The sequence below is a fragment of the Dipodomys merriami genome, unplaced genomic scaffold (genome assembly GCF_024711535.1).
Source record: "Dipodomys merriami isolate MVZ:Mamm:240054 unplaced genomic scaffold, mDipMer1.0.p SCAF_104, whole genome shotgun sequence".
In the NCBI taxonomy this organism is placed as follows: domain Eukaryota; kingdom Metazoa; phylum Chordata; class Mammalia; order Rodentia; family Heteromyidae; genus Dipodomys; species Dipodomys merriami.
In genome coordinates, this window is record NW_027202316.1 from 440,815 (window position 1) to 460,625 (window position 19,811).

The 19,811-nt window shown below is 45.0% G+C and overlaps 1 protein-coding gene and 1 long non-coding RNA gene across 11 annotated transcripts in view; one reads left to right on the top strand and one right to left on the bottom strand.

The window, feature by feature from the left end:
- LOC138810759 (biliverdin reductase A-like) overlaps positions 1 to 19,811 on the top strand; it is a 28,647-nt gene that overhangs the window by 2,784 nt on the left and 6,052 nt on the right. For 3 of the 10 annotated variants that reach the window (XM_069997965.1, XM_069997983.1, XM_069997993.1), the window contains 6 exons: positions 1,632 to 1,726; positions 4,761 to 4,882; positions 6,845 to 6,877; positions 12,760 to 12,881; positions 15,200 to 15,319; positions 16,817 to 16,914. In XM_069997965.1, coding sequence (XP_069854066.1) covers positions 1,632 to 1,726; positions 4,761 to 4,882; positions 6,845 to 6,877; positions 12,760 to 12,881; positions 15,200 to 15,319; positions 16,817 to 16,914 — 590 coding nt within the window. Of the gene's footprint in view, positions 1 to 1,578; positions 1,727 to 3,020; positions 3,070 to 4,760; positions 4,915 to 4,989; positions 5,053 to 6,844; positions 6,878 to 12,759; positions 12,882 to 15,199; positions 15,320 to 16,816; positions 16,915 to 19,811 lie in introns of those variants that run through there. The other 7 variants (XM_069998034.1, XM_069998004.1, XM_069998025.1 and 4 more) reach the window with 7 other exon arrangements.
- Positions 14,901 to 19,654, bottom strand: LOC138810795 (uncharacterized). Its single transcript, XR_011367240.1, has 3 exons — positions 19,514 to 19,654; positions 15,166 to 15,382; positions 14,901 to 15,060 (listed from the first exon to the last, which is right to left on the bottom strand). It is a non-coding gene; the product is annotated as an uncharacterized lncRNA (long non-coding RNA).

Here is a 19,811-nt window from a genome sequence, read left to right on the forward strand (position 1 = left end):
AGTAATCCTACTTTATTATCCCACATTATTGGAATAAATTCTGCATCCTTTTCCTACAACAGCAGGTATCTTACAGGGAAATTTACACTGTTTCTGAATAATGTATGATACGATGATTCCATGTTTTTGGGGTCTTTTATTGAAGTATAAAGAGGTATTGCACCTTACTGTAGGCAAGCTTTACAGATAATGGGTAAAATACAAAGGTTCATCTCTACCCATATTCTCTCAGTACACTAATGACATCACATTTTGTGCAAACCACTGATACTGGAATGTCCTGACTATTTGGAAATGTATCCACAACCGGAAGTGAAACTACACTGTCATCTTCCTTTTTCTCTGACTTGTATTTTGTTTGTTGGTTTGTTTGTTTTTGGAGAAGAAGCAACTTGTGGCTCTACATATCCTTGAGAGCTCCATTCCACTTCTCCATGTCTTTGGGAAGAATTTTCAATTTTTCAACATATTCTTAAACAACACTTAAACTTGTCTATTCTATAAAAAATAAGTCCAGAGTAGCTGAAGGCGCGGGGTGTATGCAGGCAGTCATAGAGGCTTACAGCTCAAAATCCTAATAATGAGGGGCATATTGGGTCTCTGGGCATTGGGTTGGAGGCTTATTTCTCTGGGCTTTAACCCAGAGAAGCCCTGGTACATGACAGCCGCCTTAATTCTGGGCATCCAGCAGCAGTGGGAAGTGGCAGCAGGCTGAAGGAAGCAGCAAGAGGTGGCACCTATGAGTGTGCCAGTTCTCTTACAGGCCTCAGGGATGAACCCTCAGCCTAGAGCAGTAAGTATTCTAGCTCCTAAGTAAAGGATGCTGGGATCCTCAGCCCTAGACAGCAACTCATGTTATAGCTCATGGTCCTAGGGTGCCTGAGACCCTGGCCTTAAGGCTTGGCCGCTCTCTGTGGCTCTTGCAGTGACACAGCTCACAGCTTCTCATCTTCTGATTATCACGGCCCTCTGTCTCCACTCCCTTTGCTCCCTGGTGTTTCTTCTTTGGCCACTTTCTCTCTGCAGGTCTTCAGCTATTTCCAGTGTTGTCACTGTCGCTGCTGGGCTAGTGGCCTTTACACCTCTGCCGCTGCTGCCACCACTACTCCTGCAGCTATGGCCTTCTCTGCCACTGTAACTGCAGCTTCTGCTATTGCTCTCTCCATGTTACCAGCTCAGCCTGCTCTACTAAGGAGAAAGCAAGATCCCTGGGAAGAAGCCTTCTATTTGGCCTAGTGTTACAACAGCAGGGGGTAGCAAAGGGTAGTGTCTCCCAGCTGACTTGAAAATTCAGCTAAACAACTTAATTTGTACAGCCAGAAGGGGAGTGTGGCCAGGCTGACTGCACCCATCCCAACAGACTTTCATTCAAATGAAGGTGAGGTAGGGGTTCTCCTTGTGTTTGCATAAATCACAGGTCTTCTTGGGCCACCAGGGGAAGTGCACCTGTGGAAGGGAGCCTGGCTTCAGGTTCCTCTAGAATCCACTGGACTGTTTTGTGATGGCAAGTTTCCCCCCCACCCCCCACCCCAGATGTTCTCAAGATCATATTTACATTCTGGTTTTTTTTCCCCTTAGCTTATCACTTCTACGTAGACTTCAGGACCTTACTCAGTGTAACCCTTCCTCAGGTGGCTTCACAGAAATGTCCAAAAACAGGCCAATGCATGCTGGATACTGACTCCCCTGCTTCTGCCTGAGATGCTTCCAAAACTACATCCTCCAGGTACTCTCTCAGAACTATCTCCCTAACATGTTTTCCTCACGGCTTGCACCAGTGCTCATAGTATTTGTTCAGTTCATATTAACATTTGAGGGATGGGCTTGGTTGGTTATGATGTTGTGGGCTGAGAAAATAAAAACCACTAAACATTGTATCCAGTGTATTTCCCAGAGTGTTCTGGAGTTGGATGGAGACATGGGATTAGTTCTGGCCACAAGTTTATAAAGCCTTCAGATTACCCATAGAGGGCTGGGAAGGTGGTAGAGTGCTTGCCTTGCATGCATAAGGCCCTGGGCTCGATTCCTCAGCACCACATAAGCAGAAAAAGCCGGATGTGGCACTGTGGCTCAAGTGGTAGAGCGCTAGCCTTGAGCTGAAGATCTGAGGGACAGTGCCCAGGCCCAGAGTTCAGGCCCCACGACCAACCAAAAAAAAAAAAAAAGAATTTTCCATAGAGGCAAGAAGCTCGAATTGGAGCTAATGTGTGTAGTTTTATTTTTTTTTAAATTAGTGGCTAGTAATTATACAAATGGGTTTCATTGTGTTTTAATTTTTTTGGTCCTGGTATTCATATAGAATAGTAGTACATTTAGAGCATCTTGTTTACTCAGTGTGTTTTCATATTCTCTAAGTTATCACTGGTAGGGTCAAAGCTCCATTAGCAACCTTTCTACAGGAAAGTAGGGGAGAAAGATAAAACTAAATAATTCATATAAAAGTTTCCCAAATCTTTAATCATCCCAGTCTTCCAAATTATTCTGGCAAAGGACCATAAATAGACATCAACATCTCTGAGACCTCAAATCAAACAATTGTGACATTTCCGTAAAGTAAATTTAGGGAGGCAATACCTTCAATTAAACATGCTGCAATAGAGCAAAATGAGTTTGTAAATAATTTGTTAATTCTGTGAATCAGTAAAGTTCTGAAAGGATTCTGGCTGGCAAAGGATAGTACGAAACTTCAATGAATAGTCCCTACAATAACAATTCTGAGATGCATGTGGTATGGTCTGAATATCAGTGTCGTACAAAGTTTGGAGATTGGACCCTAAAACCCCTCGTGATCAGATTGAGAGCTGGGGCTTTGGGGAAATGTTTAAGTCTTGAGACCCATGAGTGAGACTGGGACCTGTTAATTGGAGAGAAGAGTCTTACGGACTTTCTGTCTTGGGTGGCTTCCAACTTTGATGCTCAGATCTCAACCTCCTGAGAAGTTAGTACTACAGGTGTGGGCCACCAGTGCCTGGTCATAGCTATGTTTTCTTTCTTTCTTTCTTTCTTTTTAATCTGTCGAGGGGTTTGAACTCTGGGCCTGGACACTGTCCCTCAGCTCTTCAGCTCAAGGTAAGTGCTCTACCACTTCAGCCACAGCACCACTTCCAGTTTTCTGGTGGTTTATTGGAGATAAGAGTCTCACAGACTTTCCTGCCCAGTCTGGCTTTGAACCGTGATCCTCAGATCTCAGTCTCCTTACAGGCGTGAGCCACTATTTTCTTATGGTTTAATGCATTTGAATGGGAATTTTCTGTGTTTTGTGACCTAAAGCAACTATTACTATACCCCTAACCTACCACAAAGTACTTTAAGCTGAAGCAGATGATCACTCAGTACAATGGGATGTTCTTACACACACAAAGAGAGTCAGAACTGAACATAAGATATACTATCACATTCCTGTCATAACATTCCAAGAATTTTGGGGTGTGGAGTTCACATGCTTAATCTCTGCTCTCAAGAACTTGTAGGGTCCTTCTCCCAGACTTCCCCAAAGCTCTTCTGACTCAGCAAGTTATCATCAGTGGATTTTGCCTAGCCAGCAACCTTTGTCCGGTACCACAATTTAGCATTTCATTTGGAGGAAACACCCATTCTCCATGTCTTTCACTTAAAGTGCTCACATGCTCAGTCCCTAGAATTTGGCTTGTGACCTAGGCCTTGCCAGTGAGAAGATGACTTTTTTTTTTTTTTTTTTTGAGAAAAGGCTGAGAAGCAGAGGGTAGGGTTGAGATATAAATGGAAGCCACTGGGAAGGTTTGGATTAGAGAACAGCAACTGACTTAGAGGTTCAAGGTCAGTCTGGCTGCTGCATGGGGAAAGGTCTAGGAGGACAGCACTTGTTCGCCCAGTGAGCTCCTTCCCATAACTCAGCACGCTCCTTCCCCTCTCCACAGCTTAGCATGCTCCCTTCCTAGGCAACACTAGGCCTATATAGTAAAGGCAGTAAATAATTGGCCTCCAACCCCTTGGGATGGCACTTCTCTGGGGCAGCTACCACCATAGAAGGCAACAAGAGCACCTTAGAGTGACCTTCAGGCCTGGGCAGCTGCAGGGCCCCTTACCTACTACTTGGGCAGCAGCCATAAATCCTAGTCTGCCATGACGCCCCTGGTCCTCACATCCACACCAGGGTCTCCACCTGCTAGCCCTTTCTGTCTCCTCCTAAAACTCCTACGTTATTTAGGTCACCTCAGACAATAGCCAACACTTCTTCTCACTTCTCCCTTTCCTGGCAATAAACCTTTCTTTGTTTTCTGTACCTGGATGACTTTGTGGTTTTCTGGCAAAATATGATATACTCTTCACAGCACTAATTCCCCAGCGGGGCGATGACAGAGATGAGGTAGGAAATGATGGGACCCTGGGTACATGAGGAAAGCCCAGTCAAGGGAATTCTCTGACTACCAGGTGGGAGGAGATACCCATGAGTGAGCAGGTCTTAGCCTGAGCAGCTGGGAGAACAAGGTTACCCCTGAGATCTTGAATCGGGGGCACAAATAAGGCCCTGTTAGGATTGTAGAGTAGGAGTGGGACTTGAGGGAGGCCCTGCGTGGGGATAAAAACTTAACGTCAAGATACAAAGCCTTGCTTTCTTTCCCAGTAGCCAAAAATAAGCAGTATGTGTATGGGAGGGGGGGTGTGTCCTGGGGCACTGTCCTGAAGCTTTTTCCTTCCAGGCAAGCATTCTACAGCTTTAAGCCACAGCACTACTTCTCCTAGTCAAAAACAAAACAAAATGAAACCCTCCTCTTCCTTAGGTGTCTCCGCCCAAAGAAAGACTGCAGCCAATGAGAACCCGCCTACCGCCCAGTCAGCAACTTGGCTGCTGCCAGGTGGGCAGGTCCGGAGGACAAGTTGCACCTCGACTTGGTGGCTTAGGGTAAGGGGTCCGGGGGATCCGCCAGCTCCTGGGTAAGTGCACCCTGCAGGGAACCGTGCACACTCACAGGGATCGCGCCCACGGGGCTCGTGCGCTCCCCGGTACGCTCCCGGGGAGCCGATATGGGCGCGCCCACGGCTTCTTGCATGCTCCCGGGATCCAGTGCACTGGTAGGGTTCCTGTAAACTCACTGGGATTGAGCTCTAATGTAGGGATCGGGCGCTCCTAGGGGTCGGATAAACTCTTGGGGATCAGTTTTTCTAGCAGAGATCCCTGCGCTTTGCAGGGCGGTGCTGTTCCGGTAGGACCAGTGTGTGCTACTGACAGCATAGGCCCCAAAGCCCTGGCAGCCTTCCCACCAGCTGGGTACTGTCCCGCCCAGCCCTGACCTTGCTGCCTAACTACAGGCTGAGCACCTGGGAAAAGCCACAGGCCTGATCCAACAGTGAGGGGCTCGATCAAGTACAAAAGAAAGATATATTAACACATTAAGTCTGTACTTTTTTTTTGTTTTTCAATTTTGTGGAGGCCCTCTGCCTTTCTGGATGCTGTCTGAGCTCAAGACTAGTGTCTACCACTTGGTCTGCAGCGCACTTCTGGCTTTTTTCCTGGCTAATTGATCAGAGTCTCACAGATTTTTCTGCCTGAGCTGGCTTTGAAAGGTGGCCTGCAGAACTCAGCCTCCTGAGTAGTTAGGATTGCAGGCAGATAAGAACACCTGCCTCCGGCTTGTGCAGAATGTTCACATTCCTTGGGCCCCACTGGTGGGTCTAGCAGTTCCTGTTTTCCTGTATCTCCAGGCTGAGAAGAGCTAGAGTTGCAGCAATAGGGTCCAAGGTTATGACCTGGCCTTCTGGAGTGGGAGGGTAGTCCATAGGAACACATGTGCGACCCTCTACCCCTTCTTTTCAGCTCAATTTTGAAATTGAATTGTGCATTTTCTATAATCATTTTCCTTAATTAGCAGCTCTTCTTAAATATGGGCACATGCTCCAAGTTTAAAAATATTAGAAATGTATTCCGTAGAATAATTGGCTTCATATTAGCATATTATCTCATTTCCTTCCTATTAAGTGAAGACCCCTTTCAATAAGAGGTAGAAGCTTTTGTAGTGAGGCTGAGGAGGATACTGAGGGTGTGGAGCAAACAGGCTGGGAGCAGAAAGAGTGGCTGGGAAAGAGTTGGGGAAAGGAATGGCTTTTCTTCGACATAGCAGCTCTGAAAATGAATGCAAAGTCAATTTTTATACAATTGTAGTGTTTCCTCGAAGGGGGTGGTTGACCTGTGTAATGACCAGTTGAGTGCCTGAGAAAATGCAGATTCTTAGCCTCTTCTCTACTCAACACAAGACCTTCTGAACTAGGAACCATATTTCGATAAAGCTGGCCTACAAGTGCACTGAAGTTTGGTACTACTGCTGTGCCATCGTGGACTGTTTACTTCTGTTCCTTCTCTCTCCTGTGTCTTTTTCTCTCCCCTTTTATCCACTGGATCCTCTGACCCCTGGCTCACGTGTTTGTTCCTTCCCCCTTCATGTGAAGTAGTCCAGCATTGTTCTTTTAACATAGTATACTCAGCTAGGCAAAGGAAAAAAGGATGACTGTTTCTTACTGCCTTGTCTCCAAGGCAGTAAGATGAGACACTGGCATTTCCAATCGTCATCTGGGGGAATATTTCATTTCCATGGAGGCCTCATGTTTCCAGCTGTCTTCCCAGAGAAAGATGGACCTCAGGATTTGGGCATCTTCTTTTGGAGGAGATGTAATTGATGTGATAAGGGAAGTTTACTACCATCAGCCTTAGATTAGAAGATCCCAGCCTGAGTACCAGGGGGCTGAGGTGGTGAAGACATCTGGGGAAGATGGGACTGAATAGGAGAGAAAGTGGGGACTCAGGAGAGAGTTAGTATAGGGTTTGGAGCAATGTCAGCAGGAGCCTGAACTACTGCTTTTGTCCTCACAGGCCCTGAAGGAAAAGATCAAAATGGATGCGGAGGTGAGTCTTTTACCACCATCATAACATGCATGCTGTGTTTGCAGCGCCTCTTCTTCCTCCTTCTAAGGGTATTCCCTTCCCCCTGCAGAGCTCTCAGAAACACCAGCACAAATGTGAAAACATCTGGCCTGTCATCTGCTGATGTACACATGTTTCTGGGTGATAGAGTAGGAATTAGGCCCCTCTGGGTTCTTATCTGTGTCCATTCACCTTCAGTTTGATTCAGACTTTTCCACGACAGCTAATTCTGAAACAACAGTCAAGAGCTAGGGGTGGCCCAGGCAACAAGGACCAACCAGTCGTGGACTGGAACCTCCCCAACAGTGAGGCCACGTAAACCTTGCGTCTTTATGCCTTGGTTATCTCAGGTATTTGCTGTACTGATGGAATGCTGCCTCTGAACAACTATCACCACGTGCTTTTTGAGTGACTACTGATGCTTTGTGCATCAGGGTTTGGTCTGTGTCCTGCTCACTACCTTTAGCTCTTTCTTAGCCTCCTTCTCTCCCTTTTCTTAAGTCTGTGTTCCCCAGGTACTTCTTGTCCTACCCATGATCTTGTGCACTCATCTATTTCCACAGCTTTCATTTTAGGCTGTATGTTTCAGGAAGTCCTGAGTGGATCTGTTCAAGCAGGTCTTTCTCCATATAGCCAGGAGCCAGTTGCTTATCCTTGCTGAATGACTCCATAAGGACCCTGATCTCATGACAGTGCAACCTGGTCTCACTGTGTCACCAGACCAAAGTTGGCTTCTCAGGGAACTCACTCCAACTGGTAGTTAACAAATATTGGATGCCTGCTCTCTCCCTGAGTTCACCAGTCATCAAAATTTGTGTCATTCCACACTATGAGTCGCTGTAAATTCAACTTGGATATGGTAATAAACCATTACAGATATGGCACTTTTGTTCATGGATCACTGCTGACAGTTGTGGCCATGGATACATCTCAACATTGTTTGCTTCTGATGTTTCATCTGCCTCCTCTCTTTCCCACTTAATTCCTTGCTTAATCTCCATGCTCTCCCTCCTCTGGCCCTCCCCTCTCCTCCAGCACAGAGGACACCCTCCTCCAGACTGTTGGCTGCATTTCCCTGTTGTCCATGGAACTCCTCCCATGTGTGTTTATGTTTGTCCCCTTTTCCCCATCCCTATTCCCACCTTGACAAAGACAGTTGTCCTCATGTCTTACATATTTTCCTTTGAATAGCTGTATTTTTCATGAAAATGTTTTTGGTTTTGTGTCAATAACTTTTAATGTGACAAAATGAAACTAGTATCTTCTGTTGGTACAACCCATGCATATAATCCTATAACATCAGATTGTAGCTACAATTTCCCCAAGGTCCTCATACATGGCTACAACTGTGCTATTTACTGTGCTATTGACATCATTCAATTTTATTAATATCATTTTCCATTTTCCCATTCAGTTAAGCACTATACAATCCACCAAGTTGTGCTTGTATTTCCTCCTCTCCACAAGCTGCTGAGCAGGATGTTATTGACATCTGTGTTCTGTAGATGAAGAAAGTAAGTGTTACACAAATTTCTGTAAGGAACAACAGCAGGGTGCTAAGATACAGATGAATACATTTGGTCATGTCCAGATCCATCTAATTCTGTCCATCCAGTTCTCCTGCCATTTCTGCTGGGTGAAGGGTTTTCTCAGAGCCCTCCATCTGGAGGGGACATGGCCCTCTTGTCACTTCCATCATTGTTATTTCTTTACCTCCCCTTACCTTCTGTCCTCTCACTTAAAGCTGAGCTGCCTGCTTGCTTTGTTCCTCAGTGTGTCCCCATGGCCTCTAACCTGATGCCTCAGATACACGTGATCCTCATTGAATGTTGATTGACTGAAGGGCCGGACAACTCCCAGACTGTTGAGTAATCCAGTAATCCAGTCCAGGGTTGTAGTAGTCAGTGAAAATGTAGAGGAAGGAAATCACATGGTGGAAATTGTCAAGAAAACTTGCTGACTCACATGCTGGCTGCAGGGCAAAGGACAGAGGATCCTCAGCAATAATCAGCCCTTTGCTCTCAGAGAATGATTGCCTAAGGAATGACTCTGGATGACAAGCATTTCAGGCTGATAGAACTCCTGTGGCAATGAGTCTTTGCACAGAAATTGAGAAGATTGTTAGTTAGGTGGATGAAAGGCTGGAATTCAGCAGAGCATGAAGGCCTAAATGAGGACAAGACAGCCTGAAGAAATTCCCAGTTTATGTTGTGTCTTGGAACTGGATCTGGTGGAGGGAGTGGCTCACAGCTTAAGGTGTTACACTGCAGCCTTTCAGCACAGATGTGGTCATGGCAGCCTGAAGAATGGAGCTCCCCACTCTGGAGTCATGGGAGAGAGAGTGAAGCAAAGAGGCATAACCATTGAGTTTAGGGAGATGTGCTCACCTGTGGGGCAGGATGAGGAAGGAACAAAGTATATGTAAAGAAAACCTCAGCAGCTCGAGGTGAGACAAGATGAGGAAGGAGTGGCTTTAAAGAAGAGCCACTGGAGTGTCCAGTATTTATGAGGTCCGGGAACATGTGGCTGAGGATCTCTGGAATGTGGCAGTGGGGTTTGGATGCCCTGTGGACCACATTCCTTGCTGAAGCAGAGCAGTATGGAAATGAAAGATTGCATTGGGGTCAGTGGAGTGAGAGGAGACCAAAGTCAAACCCACATGCATGAGGAGTCAGGGTGATTTGGGAGTAAGTTTTGGTTAGGAGATGGTGAGAGACAGATAGTTCCAGAAATGGAGCAGCACATGTCTTCTAGCACATAGGAACTCCAGGGAGGAGAGTCACTAGAAGCACTGCCAGCTCTGGTGTTTTTACCTCTGAGCACCCTTCAGTTAGCCACACCTATCTTAATTAGTTGTTTATGTATTTAAACATTTCTAAATGATAAAAGACTTCAAAATACTATGAGGATTAGCCCTCCTCTTTCTCCTACCTCTGTTTTTCAGTTACCCAGTATCTCATGCTCTTCCTGCATTTTGTTCTCCAGTGGTATTAGTTTCTTCTTGGTCAACCTTTCATAGAGATTATAATTATATACACATACGCTTCCCTTTATCCACTTACTTTGTGTGTGTGTGTGTGTGTGTGTGTGTGTGTGTGTGTGTGTGTGTGTGTGTGTGTGTGTGTGTGTGTGTGTGTGTGTGTGTGTGTGTGTGTGTGTGTGTGTGTGTGTGTGTGGTGTTTCCCAGTCCTGGGGCTTGAACTCAGTTCCTGAGTATTGTCACTGAACTTTTGGCCTCAAGGCTAGCACTATGCCACTTGAACCACAGCTCCACATCCACCGTTTTCTTTTGAGGGGTGGAGGAGGTCGGTAATTGAGGGTGAGAGTTTCACAGATTTTCCTGCCCATGCTGGCTTTGAACCAGTGATCCTCAGATCTCAGCCTTCTGAACAGTAAAGATGTGAGCTACCAGCTGTCTGGCTATGTATAAAGTGTAGCACAGAACTTACACTGTTATGTATCTTTTTGTTTCTCCCCCAACAATGTATATCTTGGAGAGCATTTACTTTCAATGCATAAAGAACCACTGTATTCTTTTGTGTAGTTGTATCATATTCAATTTTATAGATATAACATTGCTTACATAACCACTCTGCTACTAGCAGATTGTTTTTCTCTTTGGCTTCTTATAAACAAGAGTGATATAGATGAAATTTCTTTCCCAGGATAGCTCTGTAGGATTTACTCTCAGAGTATGATTTGCTGGTGCCAAAAGGTAGTTGTAATTTACAGATTGCAGTTTATGCAATTTAATGGTTATTTCTAACTTGCTCTCCCATTGCCCATTTTTCTCTCTATTCATCAGATTTCTGTTACTATGACAAATTTCTGAGGATATCAACTTTACAGAGGAAGAGTTTTAATTTGGCTCATTGTTTCAGAGCTTCCCATCCCAGGTCACTTGTCCTTCTTGTTTGGGGTTTGTGGTGTCCCAGCACATCACAGCAGGGGCCCATGACAGAGGAGATCTCTTTACCTCATGGCAGCCAGGAAGCAAAGACAGGAAGTTGCTGCTGCCCCAATATCTCTTCCATGGCCACCTCCAGTGTCTTCATTTCAGAGTGCCACTTTAAAGTTCTACAGTGACTCCCCTTTTTTTCCCCCAAACATTTCATCTCATAAAGATGCTTTTCTCTAAGTTGGTAGAACATCTGCTCTGAATCCTAACTTTCTTTGAACTCTACTTTTAGGTTTGGAGTGCCAAACACAAGTGTTTGTAGACCAAGGGGAGGGGAGGAAGTTTACTCTGGGACTATGATTTACTCTTATGATTGGTCTTTGAATCACATTGTGACCCATTAGGTATGTTCCTTTTCTACTGTCTCAAAACCATACCTATTTCTTTATTTCTTTAATACTACATTTTCAAGTCTGCTCCAAACATTATCAAACTAGGTTATTCACATTTCTATTACTGAAACAAATGCCTGAGATAATCAGTTCCTACAGAAAAAGGTGTATTTTGGCTCAAATATGGAGATTCCAGTCAATGGTCAGTTGGCCCTGTTGCCTTTAGGTCTGTGGCAAGGCAGCCCAACACAACAGGATACATGTCTCACAAGAAAGCCCTTCACTCCTGGGCAGCAGGGAGAGGCCAGGGTCCTGCAGTTCTGAAGGCAGATCCCCAATGACCATAAGGCCTCCCACTAGCTCCTGCCTCATAAAGGTTCCCCTGCCTTCCACTATTGCTAACCTGTTGATGCAGAACACCTAAGCTTAACTTGGAGAGACACTTAAGATACAAATTATAGCACCAAGATAAACCATATCCTACATCATAAAACACATATCAGAACTGGGTATTGGTGGCTCACGCTAGCTACTCAGGAGCCTGAGAACTGAGGATCTTCATTTGAAGTCCACCTGGACACAGAAATCTGAGTGACTCTTCAATTTATCAGCTCAAATGGTAGAGAACCAGCCTTAAGTGAAAAAGCCAAGGGAGGGAGAGCATGAAGCCCTATGTTCCAGCTCCAGTACTGGCACACATGCAAAAATAACGTCTCTGCACGTTTAAAAAGATTTAAAACATTGAAAGAATGTTTTCTGACCACATGGAACAAAATAAGAAGTCAGTAATAGGAAAATGCCCAGAATATCTCAAATCTGAACTAAGGCTAGAGCAGTGGACAAAGGAAGAGGGCCAAGTCAGGGGTCACAGATGGTGAGATCACAAAGGTGACATTCCTATTTCTGTGCTCAGAAGCATTCAAGCACAACTGGGTTGAAGGCTTATGTGGAAGTCATGCATAGAAATTTAAAGGACATCGAGTTGTTTCATAATTCTAAAATGTTCACTTGCTATTCCCTGTGGTCTATTTCCAGGCAGCCTCCAGCAGTGCACTTAGGTGATATTTAAGGTGTTACAATTGAATGGCCATAATGGTGGCTAAAATGTGGAAAGCTATGCTAAGGACTTAAACCACATGGATCCTGCTTTCCATGTGCTCTTATCTGTCAGCATCATATACAGCAGCTGTGACCACTTTGAATAACTCTAAGCTCATCCTATCCTCATGTCCCTGGTAGACTCAGGACAGAGGCCACAGCTCAGGCTGGGTAGCAGGATTTACAGCAGAACACTCCATCATTGGAGAGGTGGCAGTAGGCAGGGAAAGCCAATTGGAGGTAGGCATCTGGAAGATTTTCACACAAAGACATAGGCACAGCCCCTTCAGAATGTGTTGGACAGAGCTGACTCACCTCTGAGCCCAGGAGAGTCTTAGTCCAGCCAGGATACAGAGGCTTCCAGTGTTGTAGAATTACAGCTCTTCCTGTTTATCAGGACTCTGACTATCCTTTGTTTCTTGTTGTCCTCTGCTAAATTGCTGTTTACAATCCTAACTTGGTCCCTTATGTTTCAGCCCGTGAGAAAGTTTGGTGTGGTGGTTGTTGGTGTTGGCAGAGCTGGCTCCGTGAGGATAAGGGACTTAAAGAATCCAGAAGGTTCCTCGGCTTACCTGAACCTGATTGGCTTCGTGTCCAGGTGGCATGGACTAGCTTGGTACACATAATTTGCAGGAAGCATAGTGCAAAATAACACAATAAAACACGGACATCTTCTGACCCAGGGGAGAAAACCACACACAGTTCTTTCCCACAAGGTCTCAGGTTTGGTCAGGTCTTGAAAGTGAAAAGGAGAGGGTCTTGAGCTGGGGTGTACAGCAAATGGGAACCCCAAGAACAGAACAGGGAAGATTAGCCCCAGGTACATCTGCTACAGAAGGGACACAGCAAATACAGGTGTGTTTGGTCTGAAAAAGGCTGGGAGGCATGTGGGAGTTCATTGTTCCATCAGTTTTCAGAGACGGCATCCTCATGGTAACCCTAGGATTCACATACTTTCTGTCATTCTGAGTTCTATACTCAGTCAACACCACTAGTCAGAGAAGGAAACTGAGCCACAGGAAGGTTAATTAGTTTTTTAGAGATCAAAAAGCTAGAGAACTTAAGAATATAAGACTGATTCCAAAGCTCGTCTTTTAAATATTGTGTATTTTCTTCCCACTGATACTTTTAACCTACTTTTCTCTTCTTCTTCTTTTTTTTTTTTTGTTAGTCGCAGGGCTTGAACACTGGGCCTGGGCACTGTCCATCAGCTCTTCAGCTCAAGGCTAGCGCTCTACCACTTAAGCCACAGTGCCACTTCTGGTTTTCTGGTGGTTTATTGGAGATAAGAGTCTCACGGACTTTCCTGCCTGGGCTGGCTTTGAACCGTGATCCTCAGATCTCAGTCTCCTGAGTAGCTAGGATTACAGGCGTGAGCCACTGGCACCTGGCTAAACCCACTTTTCTTTAAAGCTTGTTTCCTACAGCTCATAGGAAACCAAGCCTATCACTCTGATTCTTCATTTCCCTAACCTTACTCATGCACAAACACACATTACTCACCAAACATCATACCAAGCTGATTTTGTGCAGTATTTTTTGCTGGCATTAATTGTCAGCTAGCTGGTGACACTGACTATTGCAGTTATTCACCCTGAAGACTCTTCATATTATAATTCTTCAGACCATCTGGTTCCTATGTAAGCATTGAATGTGAGCTTTTAGGCCCCAGAGAGATCTAGAAGTGTTAGAATTGCTCTTTGCCAAGCTTCTTCCTGTAAGACTTCAAGAGCTTCACACACAAGAAGACCCCGGGTATGCCTGTCTGAAGCTCTGACAGGATGAGACTCGAGCTCAAGGGCAAAGTGGAATTTCTCTTCTCCCAGCAACCCTGTAGAAAGATGGGTGTTTCATGCCAATGTCTTGTCCCCACACAACTTACACCCTGCTGTTACCACATGGTTCCTCATTACCTACTGGCTAGTTTCTGCTGTCCCTCCAGGAATCCTGTTCTGAAACCCTAGGCTACCATTCTTTGTCTTCTCTGAGTCTTGAACCCCTGCTTCTCAACACAGTCCTCATGTCGTCAGCTTTCAAGTGTTGGGAAATGTGTTCCTATGTGCAGCTTCTTCCCTGTATGTCACTAGAAGGTGATGCTTCTGTTTAATGTTCTTGATATCTTCGACATATAGTGGACACACACTAATCCTAGTCACATCCTGTAGTGAGTTGATGGCCCATGGAAGGAAACATAGCATATTATCTTTGGGGAGCCGACTTTCCCAAATGCCCTCCTCCTGCTGTGGCTGCGATTGGCTGGAGCCTGTGCTGGCTGCCCATGTCCCTTCATTGTCCCTTGAGGCTCTCTGTCATTCAGCCTCAGCACCAGGGCATGGCACACAGTGCTATGGCTTTTGTTCTCCCGTCACTGGAGCCCTTCTATGTCCTGTGGGAGTCACATGCCTTGGGGTTCTGCCTTGGCCCTGTTCCCCTAAAGCTGTGTCACTCACAGACTCTATGGTGAAGGAGGCAGAGACACTTGTCCTCTGCTTGACAGTCACCAGGCCTTGAGGTAAGCAAAGGAGCTTGATCTGAGTAGGCATTGGCACACTCAGAGTATTCCTGGCTCTAGATTGTGTGTAACCATGTTTGACTAAGTGCCTGGAACTGGAAACAACCACAAAGAGCCCTTCTTGTGTCATTAAAGGATATTATTCTTTTTATTTTAGAGAAATAGTAACTCAGAGACTCCCTTGGCTGCTTCTTACCGACACTGGTAGTGTTGGCACCCGAGTCCAGATCCCATGACTTTACCTGAAGTCACAATGGAAAATGCCCTGAATAAGGGAGAGAGAACATTAAGTCCTTCCTTTCCAAAAGCTGGTCTCTTGAGTATTGTTGGGAAGAAGGGAGAAGGGTGGCACTCATTTATTGGTACTTGCTTTTGAGTGGCATTTCTGCACTGTTCTAAAATAGACGGAAACTTGGAAGCATTGCAGAAGTGCAGCAGATTCCTTTGGAAGATGCTCTTTCCAGCCAAGAGGTTGAGGTGGCCTTCATCTGCAGCGAGAGCTCCAGCCATGAGCACTACATCAGGTGGGTTCTTCGTTGTAGGCAGTCTGCCTTGTGAATGGAACAAGCCCCGAGCAAGCTAACACCCTGCAAGGGAGTTTTCATGGTTAAAGGAAGGCTTATGTTGTTTTGGAATTTTTAGAAACTGCTGTCAGGCCTGTACTAGGGGGGATGTACATTGTGATGGTGTGTGCTCTTGTGGCTTTCTCCTGGGTCCTGGGCCAACTCGCTGAATGTGGGATGCCAGCCACTATCGCTGCCTGGTTGGTTCTCAGAGCCTGCTCTAGGATCCTTGGGGATTCATTGGGACCACAACAAGGCTGCTTTTTGAGAAGCTCATGTGGCCTGTGGAAAAGGGAGCATGGAGGATGGGATCTGGAGCCTGTGGAGAGAAGCCTAACAGAGGCATCTCTCATTTTAGAGAGCTTATGTTGTATGTTTGTTTGATCCCCTAAAGCTCCTGAAAAATGGAAGGGAGGGAAGATTACACAGACATTTTCAAAAACTCTTTTGGCTCTTTAGTTGTTCCTCTATGTTGCAATGTTTATCTATATGTCTATAAGGAAATAGGGGTATGGTTGAAATCAGGAAATGTTCCTGCTGCAGAGCAGAAGCACAGTGGTGCATCTCCCCTGGGTGAGTGCACAGCCTCTAACTGTAAGCATTTGGTGGGCCTGGTACAGAGGGAGGAGTACCAGGGAAGACCTGGGCCCAGGTGACTGGACACATCACTGCATCCCTGAAGTTTCTGTTCTGGGTTCTCACAGGAAGTCTAGAGACCACTAACATGCTGTTCCTGAAAGACCTTTTAACTCTAAGTGGATACATTTCCTTTGAGTCCCCTTCAACTTCTCTGGCACAAGGGTAAATTTTCTTGAAAAGGTGATCTGCTTATCCTGGTATTTATAAGTGCCTGCACCCTGGTGTCAAGACAATCACATTCTACTCGTGAGGACAGCATTTTGGGTCTGTCAAAGTATGGTGAACAGAGACATTACAAGTCCATCTCTCTCGCGCTCTCTGTTCTCCCTAGCCTACCTCCAGCATACCAAAATTTGCAAGTGGCAAAAGCTCACAAAATGCCCAAGAGCATGTTAGGCAAAAGTGAACCTGGAAAATGCCTTCTCCTGCTTCAGGACCCACTTCAAATGTACTAGGATAAACCTGGTCAGACTGTTTCAGAAACAGCTCACTGCCCAGGGGCTCTGATGTCTTTCTAATACTGTGGAAGAAATAGTTTATTTGAGAATATATGTTTTTCCCAGAGTGACTGTAAAATAGTCTATAACTGAATGACACTGATTGAACATTTGCTTTAAAACTGGAGAGGTATTTTCTCAGAGTCGTCAAAAACTCTATGAGCTCAGTCTTCCACCACGTCTCCCAGGACTCTCTCCCACCTGGTTGGTAATATATTCACACACAGACTCATGTGCTTACGACACCCTCTTCCCCATCTTGAGGAGCCCGTGAGTGATGCTCATTTGAAGGTTCTCTTGCTGTGTTTCTTGTTTTTCCAAGGCAGTTTCTAAGTGCTGGCAAGCATGTCCTTGTGGAATATCCCATGGCGCTGTCATTGGCAGCTGCTCAGGAACTGTGGGACCTGGCTGAGGAGAAAGGTGACGTATGCTCTCTGTCTGCACACAGACCCGCTTATTAAGGCTTTCTGCCCTGAAGAGCTGTGTGACTGCATCTCTATACTATACTTTCAAGCTCGAACCATTTCAGGCATGTTGCTCTTCCTACATAGTGGAGGGACCTGGAGTACACAGGGATTCGTGGAAATGTGTAAACTTTTTTCTTCCAATTTTACTTTAGTGTTTTAGAAGTGATATATAATGGGGATACATTCATATACATCCAGTACATATGCTTTTGCATAATGTCATCTGTTCCCTCCTCCTCTTCCATTACCACCCCCTCCCATCTCCACCCACAAGTTGCATAGTTCACTTTTTTCATCAATGTGCAGCACTCCACTGTTGTATTTTTTCACCCTTTTTCCTCCAATTTTCTGCCCTCCCCTCCCACAGATGTGAATGTGAATACACCTTACATAAGGTAAAGAATACAGAGTCAACAAAAGAAAAAAAATTAAGAAAAAAGTCCTTTGTTTCCATATATTTGGAGTTTGTTTCAGTATGTATATCATATACATATGAAGAGGTATTTGGGTATTGCACCTTTGTGATTTTCTCCTAAGACTATCCTCTTCTGGTCCCACTCTATATGAGCATCTAAAATTCTTTGTATTTTGTAGTCCAGTACCTTTCAGATCTAATTTCCACATATCAGGGAGAACATGCACCATTTGTCTCTGATCTTGGCTTATCTAACTTAATATGATTTGTTCTAGTTCCATCTATTTTCTTGCACATGACATTATTTTATTCTTTCTAATGACTGTGTAAAATTCCATTGTAGCTAGGTACCATATTTCTTGGATCCACTCTTCTATTATGGGGCATCTAGGTTGTTTCCCTATTTTTGCTGTTTTGAATAGTGTGGCAATGAACATGATTGTACAGGTGTCCTTATCATATCCTGGCTCATGATGCTTAGAGTAGATGCCTAGGAGTGGTATGGCTGAGTCATAGGGAAGGTCTATGTTTAGTTTTTTAAGGAACCTCCAGACTGCTTTCAAAGTAGTTGCTCTAGTTTACATTTCCACCAGCAGTGCAATAGGGTTCCCTTTCCCCCACATCCCCACCAGCATTTTTGTTGTTAGAATTCAAACTGTTGGCCAATCTAACTGGGGAAAGATAATGTCTCAATATTGTTTTGATTTGCAGGAAATGTGTAAACTATGACCGGGACTTAAAAGATTCCTTTTCTCAGGCTGGGAAGGTGGCTCAGTGGTAGAGCGCTTGCCTTGCATGCCTGAGGCCCTGGGTTCAATTCCTCAGTACTACATAAGCAGAAAAAAAAAGCTGGAAGTGGTGCTGTGGCTCAAGTGGTAGAGTGCTAGCCTTGAGCTAAAGAGCTGAGGGACAGCGCCCAGGCCTAGAGTTCAGGCCCCACGATCGGACCCCCCCCCCCAAAAAAAAGAAAAAAGATTCCTTTTCTCCATTGAAAAAATTGAATTACTTTCCACCTGAGCTAGTCTCAGGACCTTTTTCTGGTTATATTGCCAATAGAAAAGTGTCCCGATTAGAGTACTTGATTGTCCTTTATGTGCATTTTGTGTGGTTTCTGTTTCACCAAGGTAACAACTACTTAGAAATGTTCACTGTATGTCAAGAATATGAAAAAAAAAATTTTGTCTGTCAGTCATGGGGCTTGAAGTCTGGGCCTAGGCATTGCCTCGCTCTTCAGCTCAAGGCTAGCATTCAACCACTTGAGCCACAGCACCACTTCTGGTTTTCTGGTGGTTTATTGGAGCTAAGAGTCTCATGGACTTTCCTGCCTGGGCTGGCTTTGAACCTTGACCATCAGACCTCAGTCTTCTGAGTAGCTAGGATTACAGGTGTGAGCCACCAGCACCCAGCTGAAAACACTTTTATGCACTGTGCTTAATTCTCAGAGAAACTCTTAAAATAGGTGTTTTACTTGCTCCTGCTGTAACAGAACTCCTGAATATGGGTAACTTGTGCTCAGTAGTGAAGGCTGGCATTCGAGGATTAACCAGCTGTTTTTATTTAACATGTAGAGAGGGCCTCCTTCTGTCCCATGTACCATGGCAATGTGGAAAGGCTAGCTGACACATTCATAAAGAAAAGGGTGGAACTCCCCCACAGTAGCCACTTCAATCCTGTGAGGGCTAAAGAAAAGCATTAGTCCATTCTTGGGTGGAAGGGCCCAGAAACTTCCCACTGGGCTGCTCTGCCATGTTCAGGACCAGGCAGAAAGAGAGAATAAATCATATCTAAAAATTACATAGCAGTATCTATTTTCTCTAGCTTATATGTAGAAAGCCACAGTTCAGAGAAGTTACATGATTTGTGGCAGATCACATCACACACCAACCATTATAACCATTAACGTCCAACAGACTTTAACATCCACATTTGCTCCCCTAAGCCTGTTGCCCTCCAGCGGGTTTTATATTTATTTAATTCTGCATGAGCCCTTCTATGGAGGCAGCTAGAAAAGAGCAGAATGCCTTGGGATTGAGGTGTTGAGTCAAGTTTAAACCACCAATCCTTTCTCTTTACTATTTTACTAGAGTTTGCCAGCAATTATAACAAAAAAATCACAAATAAAGCACCTTGCACTTACCATCAGTGTAGGACTGACAGTGCTTTGTTGAAATTCTTTCTCTGGCAATAAGCTCGGTCTTGGAAGTACTTCCTTCACCTCTGTATTCCCAGAGCTGTACCCTGCCCTACATCAGAGTAGCCTTCAGTAGTTGTTTGTGGAGGGAACACATGACTGAGTGAATACTGGAAGAAGGGGTGGAGCTCAGTAGTTGTCCCCTTGCAAGTTGTTTGCCCTGGCACCAATGCCTGTGGAGAAAGCACAAGATGCCAAACTAGGAAAGAGGCTCAAATTCTTACGCTCTCTCTTCCTGTGGGCA